This window comes from Larus michahellis, chromosome 4 (genome assembly GCF_964199755.1).
Source record: "Larus michahellis chromosome 4, bLarMic1.1, whole genome shotgun sequence".
Lineage (NCBI taxonomy): Eukaryota > Metazoa > Chordata > Aves > Charadriiformes > Laridae > Larus > Larus michahellis.
Genome location: NC_133899.1, coordinates 29,395,501 through 29,408,101, shown reverse-complemented (window position 1 = coordinate 29,408,101; position 12,601 = coordinate 29,395,501). Strand labels below are relative to the sequence as shown.

Sequence of the window (12,601 nt, the reverse complement as noted above, 5' to 3'; positions counted from 1 at the left end):
ACTGACCAGCCCCGCGTTCAGGGCAGCAAGGGCTGAGGGGTTCTTCCCTCCGCTCCTCTGACGACAAGCTGGTCCAGAAATTCCTGTTCCAAGCTGCTCTACTGTTTGGCAACCTCCTTTTCATTTCCAGTCTAACTGTATCCATGGCCCGTCTGGAATCATTTAATCTTAGCCAGCATCTTGACAGCTTTGTTTCCCTCCTCAGTGTTCGACATCTGCAGACATCAATCAGATCCTCTTTTTGCATTCAATTTGCTAGTCTAATCAGGCTGAGTTCTTCCCTTCTTTTCCCCTTTGCAAAAGGCTTCGCAATTACTTCATCAGCCCAGAGAAGACCTTGTCTGCACCCAGAGCAGATTGCATTCATTTCTTGAACATGACGGACGGTACTAGCACAGTGACCTTAAATCTTCCCTAAGTTGATGGGAAATACTCTACATAGCCCAGAAGCACACTTGCTATTTTCACATCTACATTGCAATGCAGTAAGCAAAGCCGTAGCAAAGAGCACAGCAGCAAGTGGCAAACCCCACTGCTATCCTGCATCTGACCTCAAACAGCAGACATCAAAACTGGAAACGTCTGATATTTTACATGAGAACTTCAGAAAAATCATTAAAATTTGGGCCCTGGGTCTTCATATTATGAGATAAAAAAGCAGTTTCCTTGGTTACTAGTGACAACAATGAGCTTTGTTTCTGCTATACAGCACAGCTGCTCTGTGAACCAGGTAAGCTATACATAAAAAAAAAAAACAAAACACCAACAAAACCCACCTCATTTCTATTATGTGAGTTTACCCAAGGGCTCCACCCTAAACAAGCCCAATTCTTAAACTCCATAGCTAGCTGTTGCATCACCCCAGTGAGAAGAGAAGTGGGTGGGTGGCAGGATGCATTTGTCTGTCTTTTTTTTTTTTTTATTTTTTTTTTTTTTAAGTATTTTGGGTTTATGTAGGAGGAGTGAAGCCACAATTAAAAGGTCAAGTTTCTCCTGCCTCTTCTAAGAGAAAAACAAGCTCTATTACCATTTAGCAACGGACAAAAAGCAACTGGAAAGGAGATGAGGCAGTATGGAAGAGCTACGCTGCAGAAAATGCTTTGGTCCTTAAGTAATAGCTTAGCTCAGGGACTCCCAAACTCACCTTGCTGGGACAAGGCTGTGGCCACTGCTTCCATCACAGCCACTCCTCCCCTCCACCACCCACATCAGCAAGAAGCTCCCACCCACAGCACACACCAGAGGCGGCTCTAAACTGGACAGGCAGCAGATGTGCAGTACTCTGCTGAGGTATACATACCACAAGTGACAGCAATGCTATCATTTGACTTACCTACACAAGAAAAAATACCAACTGTATACAGATCTGATTCAGTGTTCACCCATGTAAGTAAGATCCTTTCCGGTAACCCCAGATGGATCTTTCATTCAGTTCTGAGCAATATACAAAGGCTGGTAGATACAGGAGGCCTGCTTCCAAGTACCGTTCATTGAGTTTTCAGATAATTCAATGCAAATGCAAATTCAGGTATCAGGAACAGTAGGGCCTGAGATCCCACAGCAACTAAAGGACACTGCAGGTCTGTAGACATTTGTGCACATATATTTGGAAACATCCAATGGCACAGAGGTGTTTCTAGGGAAGACACAAAGAAAGGCTTCCCTGTTATTACCATTTTGTTAGAGAGGCTAGAACAAGCCAGGATTTTGTTTGCCAAATGCCTAAACGCCCATCAGATGTTAGAGATGGAATATAGCAGAGTGCTCTGTTCACCCTTGAGCAGAGTGGTTCCTCCTGGGTCTAAGGTGGACATTTATAACAGGCTGGGGAGCAAATACACAGGAGAGCGTGTCTCCTGTGTCAGGAACATGCCAGCCAGTGTGAGGAAGAAGGCTATGTACTGTCTGGGCTATACTTACAGGAGTCTGGAAGCAACAGTAGAGTTTGGTGAGGAATGGGTGGTTCCTTGCCAAGGAAAGGATGCGTTTCTCGGTCATGGTGCATTCAACATCGTCATCTTGGAGAATGACGTCCTTCTTCAACACCTTCACTGCATAGAGCTGCCCACTCTCTTTCATCTTGGCAAGCATCACCTAAACCAAAGGGAAAGGTGAATCACAAGGGCTGAGCCCTCAGTGTCTACAAGCAACATAAAACCTCTCGCAACTTTTCACACTAGAAAGGTCAGTTATCTCATGACCAGGCTTGTAGATGCAAGTGAGTCGGCCTGTTAGTATGGGCATTGGTGTACAATTGATGACACAAATGCTACTGTCTGCAGCAGGCTTCTCCAGATAGAAATGCCCACACACGTTGCTCCAACGTCTGGCATGGGGCTAGGTGGTTGAAGGTCATCCACCATGCCAGGGCAACCCCCCTGAGAAGTGCCATCTCTCTCAATTCCCTCCTCAGTTATCAAATTCAAGTACACCATTTCACATTGGCTTTGTAGCAAAGCAAAGAAACGAAATCCCTTTCTCACTACATTTGAAACCAGTGCTGCCCAAACAAGTGCTAATGCACACACTTGCAATTTCTGGTATGGGCCCTGGCATGCAGCTGTTCCTTTGGCTGATAATGTGTTTGGGGTTTTTTTGTGATATCCAGTTCTTCCCTTTGCTTTCTCTTCCTTTTCTCCCTGCTCTCTGTAACCAACCTTGCTGCACAAAGCATACCCCACTGGACAGCCTGTGTGCCACGTTATGAAATAACTTCATCTACCTTGGAGCTTCTTAAATAAGGAATGTGGGTTTCCCCAAAAGAGCCACAAATAACTCTCACCTTTCCAAAACTGCCCTTTCCCAATACGCGAAGGAAGGTTAAATCTTTGATCCCAAGTTTGCTCGCTGAACTTTCACTAACGTTGTTGCCATCTTTCAGGCTTCCTTTTCCCTGATGTCTCAAAGTAGATCTTGAAACCAGTTTCTGTGGAGGAAAGTAAATAAGTATCGGTCTGCACAGATATTGTACTTTTGCCTCGCAGGTGTACCCCAGTAGTCAACTTACCAACCTGGGCATTTAGGACCTGTTCAAATGCACCATATGGCCTCTGGAACAGAAAGCACCTTGATACCACCACCCCACATAGCTGTCACATGTGACCAGCCAACCTCGCTGAGCTGTGCTGAGATGTCAACAACGCTGGCTCCTGACCTAGGCATCTTAAGTTGTAAACCCGCTACTCAGCGGATTCAAGAGGCAAGCCTGCCCCTCTCCATTCTCACTCCCCAGAAAAATAAGGCAATGAGTGTGAAAATCCAAGTCTCCTATCTAACATCAGAGCGAGGAGTACTACGTAATTTATGCAATATGCGAAGTGCTGATGAGACTTAGAACCTGGGCTGTATATCTTGGGAGTCTATCTGATTTTAAGACTCTTAATCAAAACCTAGCTCAGCAGGACCCAAACTTCAGAATATTTTTCTTTCCCACAGCTGAGCTGCTGCTTCCTCCACTGCTGTAAATTCAATGGAAGGCTGTTCATTCCCACACGAGCAGTGAGGTGTCTGCATTTTCAGGAACTGTACCAATATTAGCACACATTTCTAGAGCTTCTGTTTTTACAGCACATGAAGATCAAGTCAGCCTCTACAGCCCTCTGTTCACAGCTCTCTTGGTACGAGTACAGGTTTAAACCACGAATTTATTAGCCCAAACAAAGTCACACGGACTTCTTGAGCTCCACCTTGTGACTACTTTAGCGTAAAGCAAAATTCTTCCTGCAGAGACGACTTGTCTCACTCCCATCGAAGCGGCAACCCCAGCCATGGGGAACGAACCAAGAGCATTCAGGACAGCACCCAGCAAAACTCCCATCAGATTTAAGCTTACAGCACAGTCTGAGCACTCACCTAGAGCCTTTAGCTCACAAATAACGAGAAGAGACTGTTAAAAACCAAAAACAGGTTTTTATTTTCCTGGTTTCATCTCCTGTTGACGCGCAGATTATGCAAACAACAAATGCTAACAAGTGGTGATTTTTACAGAGCTGAGAGGGGAGTGCGGGACTTGTGTTTCCCTGTCACTCCCAGGATGACTGTCCCCCTGAACTGCCACAGCATGAAGAGCGAAGGTAAGAAAGTCTCGTTTGCTACAAACCAACTGAATTCAGAAGGGGCAGCACAGCCTGATGAGCAGGCTAGGCTGATACAGTATGATGCGGTCAACCAATGTAGCTGACTAACTGTATGACAAGATTTAGCAGGTCTGGCAAGTATGTTTTGGGGGGTTTAAGGTTTTCTTTTTGGTCAAATAAAAATAAATAGACCACCATTTTATTACAAGTTATTGTGGTTTCAAGCAAACTCACTTTTCAAAACTGCTACTAAAGGAAACACGATGAAAACTTGTTATCAAATGACAGCTCTGATTTCCATTACCCTTTTTGGGCATTTTGACTCAAGCTCTTACAGTATGTTTTAAACTCTCTGAATAGACTCAGATTTACAACAGCTGGATTTTTAGGATGCCTTAAATACTGACAAGCAGAAACTGTACACATACGTCCCAATCCTGGCAAAATCTCACTGGGACTCTGTCTCAGACGGCAAAGATCAGAGCTGATGTTGCGTTGACAGGGACCACCGATTTTAGCTGGGGAAACTGTAACGAAGAGTGAAATGGTTTCCCCAAAATCACTCAGAAAAACAATGACAAAGCTGGGAAGAGAACCTAGGCTTCTTGCTGAGCTCTTCCTTTGCTCTATCACAAGCTACATAAGCAGACAAAGCTTTTGTGCTTGTGGTAAAAGTAGAAAAAGGTATGGCATGAATTACATTGATCAGTAATTAGTTAGGAGTCTTATTCTCCTCTCATTCATGCCAAAGAGATAAAAGAGTTAGTGGAGTCACACCATCACACCACTGTGAAACATAAGCGTACAACAAAGCAACACCTATAAATTAAAATATCCAGGTTTACCCTGGTGGAGACAAGACATCCATTTTCCAGGTGAAGTCTTTGCCACAAGCCACAGACAGTAACAACCTACTCATGCAGTCCACCACCCAACACCATCTCTCATAACTGAAGTCTCTCGCTTCTCCTGCACCCATATACTCAGTTGTGAATGTTTTAAATGGGGTGTGTGGGGCAGGGGGGGCAGGGCGTGGAGAAAAAGAAAGACTCACCGAATTTGGGGAAATGCTTCCTGGTTGCAGACCCATGCATGCCAAGGTTTTAGCAAGCTCTGCTGAGTTCACCCCACAGTTCGGTGCAACGTTTGCTTGGCATCGGATGTGGACGTTCATTTTACAGACTGACAGAGGCAATATTAGGGATGGAAAATAACAGCAAAGGAACAATTAAAATAACTTCGAGGGATTTATTGCTGGGAAATAATTTAGCAATTCTGCTTCAGGAAACATACCCATCTCAATCTACCCTGTGTCTTTAAACTAAAAGGATTTCTGCCACCGATCTAGGCAGAAACAAAACTAGGACTCTTATAAGAGAATAAACTCCTGAAAAATCAGCAATATACCCCAAACTCTCCAAGTAGGATGTCACATTGCCTGAAGGTATTCACAAGCACATGTTTGTCAGGAATATAAACACCACTGGAGCTATGCCTGCAGGTAAATTTAGGATTTATAATGCCACAGAATTTGCAACAAACTTCCCCTGCATTTCCAGTTATCTAATTTTAAAGCTATGTTGTTCAGTGAGAAACTAAAATCCTTCTTGCTCTTTTTCATGGACACACATACACCCTCTTGTGGGAGATGAAGGCAAATGGGAACTGTTTGCTACCCATACAATTTTACAGTCTGGATCACTGAAACAAGAACGTAACACCAGGACATGCTTTGTCGTCAATTAACAGTGTGACAGGGTAGTCAACCTAAAGCAATGACATTTTTTTCCCCTCGAATGCCTTTTCATTGCCTTATCTCAGTAACTGAGGAAAAACCTTCAAAGTCAAGGGAAAAATGAATGCAGGAAGCAGCAATACCCGAGAATATTTTCAATAATGCAAGTTTTAACTAACAAAGCTGTGCTGAGAGTGCAAAGTAGAGCCCTTCTGGAAGCCTGAGTCAAAAAACTAGATCAGCGTTTTTGTTAACTCTTGCAAAGATGAATATTCATTGCTCAGCTTTCTCTTGAAGGTTGCACAAATCAAGCCCACGCAGTGCATCAAGAGCCTAAAATATACGTATTTTGTGAAAAGCCTACTGTAAGAAGCTGCTCACTTTTACACTGTAGGCCCTGTCGCATGATTCCCCAGAGCAAAGAACCGCAGTGGTCACAGAAAGTCGGGACTTTGTAGTTGTGGACGCTGAACTTATGAGGAATGTTGATTCCAAACCTCTGTTCGGTCACCTGAGGAGCCCAAAAGAAAAACATAGGTTTAAAACGAAAAAAATGTATATCTGCTGACGTTCATTTACATACAGGCATTTAAGTGCAAAACTATGAAAATAATTCCAACTCAGAAAATGTCCCAATCTATCACCTCACTGATGTTTATTGCAAGCGAACATTGAGTGACCAACCTCACCTGCTGTGAGGCTGCTCTGGTTTCTTTGCTGGGCAGGCTGGACTAACTCACAAAGCAGACTTTAAAGAGGGCTGCCTAACCAATTTTAAATTCTTAAAGCCAAGTGAGAAGTAGATTACCTCATCACAAACCTATCACTCTGAAGGGGCCCCATATAAATTATGCTAGCTACAGCATTTTGTAACTAACCCGTTTTCAAATTATCAACTTGCATACTATGTGCAACCATATAACTTTAGGTCAAACTGTTGATTTTATTACATTTAATATAGAATAGTTTTCCCAGCGTCTAAAATTCTCATTCCTCTTCTCACCCTCCTTGTTATTAACAGTCTTTCATTTCAGGCCCACGTTTCGCTTTATCACTTGCTCCCATCGCCTTTTTAACTTTGTTCTTTTCCAATTGTGAATCATTCGGATCTCAAAGACACCTTCAAAAATGTTACATCAGCTGAAGAAACAAATGCCCATTCAGCCTCTTCATTACTTTCTACTTTGTTTCTCAACATGCAGATCCTGGAAGACTGAGGGGGAACCCACAGCTTCCCAAAGAAGAGTCAGGGGTGCGACTGAAACCATGAGTTTAAAGTGAGCGGTGCCTCCTCATCTCCGTCTTCTTTTAAAGTAGCTTAAATGTGTTATAAACCCTTCATAATCCTAAGAGAGGGGTGAGGAGACCCGGTATTTGACTTGTACGTTTACCCTTAGGCATGTTAACTTATTTTCATCTGGCTTGGCAAGGGGGCATTTTAAGACTTAAGTCTAGCTCAGTTTGGAGGGAAGAAATAAAGAGCAAAGGCAACTGCTTATCTGCACTGGAAAGAAAGCTTCTGCATGGCACACAACACAGAGCTACCTCCCAATTAAAAATATTTCAATTGACTTTTCCTCAAACAGTTTTTAAACAATTTCCAGTTACAGAAATGATACATGCAATGTACAGGGCAGTTTTAGGTGGAGATATTATTCTGGTCAAATACAGCCAAAACTAGAAAAAAAGAAAACCTTCAAAAACACAAGTTATGCAAGGGTTCTTTATTACAACATAAATAATTTCATAGAGTAAAGGTGTGGAGCAATGACTAAATGAGCCCTTTAAATTACCAGAAAAGAGAGAGGCATAACAAAGACCAGTGGTTAGATTTTAAAGCTAGAGAAATCCACATTAAGAACTGGGCACCAAATTTTGATGACAACACAGTTAATCATGAAAGAAAATTACCATGTAAAACAGTGGATATGCTATTTCTTGATGTCTTCCAATGAAGACACTATGCCTTCCTAAACTACGTGCTAGTCCAAGCAGCTACTGGAATTAACAGAAGAACAACCAGATGATACTGCATGACCTTTAGGCACGTCCCTATCACTCTTCCTCACTTTAAAATCTATGAATAAAGATAACACAGAGTAAATTCTATTATAGGACAACCCCCAGCAACCCAGAAAACCTCAGGATTCACAAATTATGATGACCCAAAATAACCACCATGACTTTACCTTGAGATCGATCTTGTTAGTATTGTTTTGGCACGTGCAAGCTGTAACAATTAGATGATGGCAGCGCTTGTGTACAACACAGGTGCATACTAGGAAATAAAAGAGGCATGCTGAAAATAGCTGTTGAAAGACTCAGAACACATCAACCCATAAGCTGGGTTCTTTAAGGCTCGAATATATCATCAGGACATGGTAAAGAGGTGAAAAATAATCGGTGGCCTGGAATTTCCAAAATCTCGTAACAGATCCAGACATGCATCTCCAACCCATTGCAACAGAAATCCTGCACTGGATCACTCATACAGCCTAGAAAACAGCTGCCTATATAAAATACGTGTGATGCCCACAGCAATAACAGTGTAATTTCACAAATGCACTAAAAAAATGCTGTTGAAATTATCCAGCTGAGAGCATTTCTCACAACATACACAAACAATACACAGGTCTGAGATAACAAAAGCCATCCCCACATCTCAGTGGCATAGTGTCTCTTACACTGGATACCCAAATGACTCCTGCCCAGGTTAGTTTGTCATTAAGGCTCAGTGCAATGCTTGGATCTGGAGAGCTGGATAACTGCAGCAGAACGGTGCTGTGTCTGGACTAATTAGCTAGTCCGCATCAAGAGGACTAATCAGCCCTAAAGCAGAATTGAGTTCTCTCCAGGTCTGAAGCTGGCTTGGCTGGAATGAACTTAGATTCCTCCGCTCCATAACCCAGCGTGTACTGTGGACACCACCAAGGGCCGTAGCTACTGTCTACGTAAGGAGATTTTTGTGATGGAAACTACATTGCTGATGTGTTGCAGGGTCCCACAATATTCTGTTTGTTGCTGACTCAAGCTTGCACTTATAAGGGTATATCAATAACATTCACTTTCACCCAGAAATTTTATGCAGGATATCCATTTTGTTTACATGTAGCTTCCTTTCATATGAGGACACTAGTGGCCTATTATATTGCACAAGAAGCAGGCTGTGTTAGAAGGTTATACTGAGTGACCGTACACCTGTGAGGCAAATAATAAAATAAAATAATAAAAAAAAAAAAAAACGTAGAAAAAGGGAAAGGAAAAACAATAATTAAGTGCAAACAAGCATCACATACATCTATAATACAGCCATTCAGCCAAAATATGCATTCAGACAAAGCAATGTCCCAGCCCACAAAGCTGCCCTTTGAAGTCACGTTCCTAGGTTTATTTTGTTAAACTTCATAGGTGGAAAAAGGAAGAGGGTGGTCATTCCAGTAGGATACTTTGTGGCCCAATACCAGTCTCACACTGTCCTGAAGGAATCCCAGTCTCTCAAACCTAGCTGACTGTTACCCATACCCAGCAACTCAGTGTATCTGCACAGGAGGAAAACTGTGGGTGAAACACAACAACCGGACTCCTGGGTGTTTGCATGAACGTAGATGGTTGCTCCTGGGTGCATGCAAGCTGTCAGCCTGACAGCTGCTCAAATGCACAGTTTTGGCTGGCTGGGGAGGAAGAGGAGTGGTGACTTCAGAGAAGCTTGTAACCGCAGGATGTCCCAGCAGCACAGGAGACTCCTCCTGAGACAGCACATCCTACACACACATTGTGCAGGCGCAGAGCACCTTACCTTGGCACTGGTATCCCTGCTTCCCAAACACGCCCCTGTTCAAAACAAAATATGAGCGTAATTTAGCATCAGAAAGCCAGTCTTCTTTCAGATCATTTACAGAAGAGAGCGCCAAAATGCAAGAGCATCCCAAATGACCAGATCCCCAGGGCAAAATTGCCCAGCAATACTGGTGCGATTCAGCACAGGGGTGTGAGAGCATAACAAAGCACTACAAGGTCAGGCTGTCAACGTGCATGTTATTCCCCATATTCCCCCCTCACTCTAGTTTCTGAAATACCTCACTTTATTACAACACACACCACACTTATTAGACAGATCCCAGCAGCCCACACCCTGTTATTATCTCTCCCACTCCACGCTCTTTTGAGACACATTTAAGTTTTTCCTCCCTGCTCTGCCTACTCCCCAATATGTTCCACCCCACACCTCACACCTCTGATGGCTCTTCTATTATCAGGCATTTTCACTAGTCTTCCAAGCAACTGTTTTTTCTCAGTGTAATCTCAAAACTCCACTCAAGTTAATAGCTGGGGTCTTTCTACAGATTGCCTGGGTTACTTTCCCCCCCACCCCCAAAATAACACCTTTGCTTACAAGTGAGGAACGTTGCCTCATCCCCACACCATCCCAGTTTGTTTCTGGCATCCAAGATACACATCACCTCTGGTCTCTCTGCAGTAAACTCCAGTTTGCAACATAAGTTTACCCTGCCAAACCTGATGGCCATGGGGAATCACATCAGTGGCCCTTAGTAAAGTGCTGAGTGACTGATTCAGGATCGGGGGTGGTATGTCAGGCCTCAAAACACGAAGGGACGGGAAGCACCACACCACCATGTTCAAGCCGTTCTTACCAGATGAACTCCCTGCAGTGCGAGCAGTACGTTGGCTGTCGCAGGTAGGTAGCCATGAATTTGTGCCCGTTCACCTGATGCACTCGCCTTCGCATTGCCCGCTGGCGTTTCCGAGTGAGGTTCTTAAAAATTCGATCCCTCTGGAGGGTCCCTGTGCATGGGATAGGAATAAAAAAAAGCAATAAAACATTAACATTGTCATGCACAGTTATTACTCCTGTTTTTGCTATGGCACAAAATGCTTTCAAAGGCCACAATTACATCCCTGGTATAGAAGTCAGGGGACCACAGTCTAGAATGAGGGTAGCATTTGGGATAAGGAAGTTAATTGCAAAAGGCCCCTTTAGCTCAAAATTACACTCTTCATGCAGAAATAACTGCCTCTTCCCATCTTCCTCTCGCTCCTCTCCCATGTTCAGACATGTCATTAATCCATTAATTCACAAGCTGTAAACAGACCAGAAGCTCAAGGTTAATGAGTTGTTATAACTCACAGCTTTTTGGGCAATAACACCTGAAAACATGACTATGTGCAATCAACTGAGCAGCCCCCCGCTTGCCGAGCCAAAGCAGTGCCTTGCTCAGTGAGCAGGGTTTATCCACACTCAGTATTCTCAGGCTACGCTTCGGTATCGCCATTTGTAGCAATTTTGTTCCCTGTATTGGACAAAAAGGCACAGTCTACTTTTTCAAGGATTGCCAAGTTGCCAATACACGCCACTCTCAGCTTTCTTTAAAGGGCTCATTTTCCAAAAGGTATCTAATATTTTAAAGGTCTGGGAAGCAGGGACCCAGGAACTGCTAGCATTCAAATTTGAATTGTCTCAAAAACTTAATATTTTTTTTTATTATTATTTAATTCAGCCATATAATGATTTCCTAGCAAACTTCAGTTTACACAAAACAAGTCGCTCTCAAAAGGCAGAACTGAGCTCTAGATCAGGAAAGCCATTCCCACACAGCAGCAGCCATCTGACTTGCAAATCACAGCCAGCTGTGCTGGGATCCTTGCACAGATCAGGTCAGACTCAGCTGAGCTTCATAGATCAAAGCCTCATCTGGGGCACACTCGCCTCAGAGAAAGAAATTAAATTTGCAGTTTTCAAGTTAGTTGCTTTCCGAAGGAAAGGTCCTCCTAACAAATGCACTTTAGGGATGCACAGTGGAGCCTGCTGGAGGTGAGTCTGCACCAGTGTATGTACTAGGGACTCTTGTTTTGAGTCCGGACTTGGATGCAAGACAAACGCCAGCTATTGCCAAGCCTGCACGGATGCCATGACACAGGAAGGGACAGGCGCTCTGTAAACCTCCCACCCATCTGATCATCCTGGAGCAGTGGATCGGCAGCAGTACCCGAGCACAGCTGTTACCGCACCGCTTCATTTACCCATAAAAAGGGGGCAGAGCATTTCCCTGCTTTCAACTAGCTTTATTGATTAAATGCTGGGGGGGAGAAGAGGGAAAAAGCTGTCAACGTGATCAAGGCTTGAAATGTAAGAGTCCCACATCACAGGCCAATTTCCCAGTCCTCTTTGTAGAAGCGGAGATAAGGGAAGCCATACTGTCAGTACTTAACCCAGCCACTTCAAAGGGCTATGAGGAACGTACAATGTATTCCTCTTGGTACTCTTACCACACAGGTTTAGAAGCACAGCCAGCCATAAAGCTCAAGGGCTTTTTTCTGCTGTGTTCTCCCAGCCATTTGTGCGTGCGTCCCCTCTACAGGCACTAATGGAAACCACCTATCCAATGGCGTAACTGCGACATGGAGCATGGCTTGACTTTAAGACAGCTCGCGTTTATTTTTAAAATGGAAGCGCACGCTAAAAATTAGGATTTTCCCATTAAAACAGACACAAAAAAAAAAAAAGAGGATGTGGTAGGGCCAACCAAGCACTTAACAGAAACCTCCTTTCCTTACTACAGAGCGCCAAGCAGCTGGGCAGAGAGGCTGGCGCAGAACAGCCTGCCTTTCTAGAGAAGTGCTCGAACATGTGTTTAATTCTCACTGAAGTCAACAGGACTCAGAGGACCACAGGAACTGCCAGACTGAATCAGAACACTGGTCCATCTAGTTCAGCATCCTGCCTCTGTCAGTGGGCAGCCAGAAACACACGACAGCAAGATGGAGGAACCCT

At 43.8% G+C, this 12,601-nt stretch overlaps 1 protein-coding gene across 1 annotated transcript in view; it reads right to left on the bottom strand.

The window, feature by feature from the left end:
• The window catches only part of PRKCH (protein kinase C eta), a 118,158-nt gene that overhangs the window by 57,483 nt on the left and 48,074 nt on the right, over nucleotides 1-12,601 (bottom strand). The window contains exons 3-9 of the mRNA XM_074583707.1: nucleotides 10,464-10,614; nucleotides 9,608-9,642; nucleotides 8,001-8,089; nucleotides 6,193-6,322; nucleotides 5,131-5,258; nucleotides 2,783-2,926; nucleotides 1,921-2,094 (exon numbers count right to left, since the gene is read on the bottom strand). Of these exons, the coding sequence (XP_074439808.1) occupies nucleotides 1,921-2,094; nucleotides 2,783-2,926; nucleotides 5,131-5,258; nucleotides 6,193-6,322; nucleotides 8,001-8,089; nucleotides 9,608-9,642; nucleotides 10,464-10,614 (851 nt within the window). The remainder of the gene's footprint in view (nucleotides 1-1,920; nucleotides 2,095-2,782; nucleotides 2,927-5,130; nucleotides 5,259-6,192; nucleotides 6,323-8,000; nucleotides 8,090-9,607; nucleotides 9,643-10,463; nucleotides 10,615-12,601) is intronic.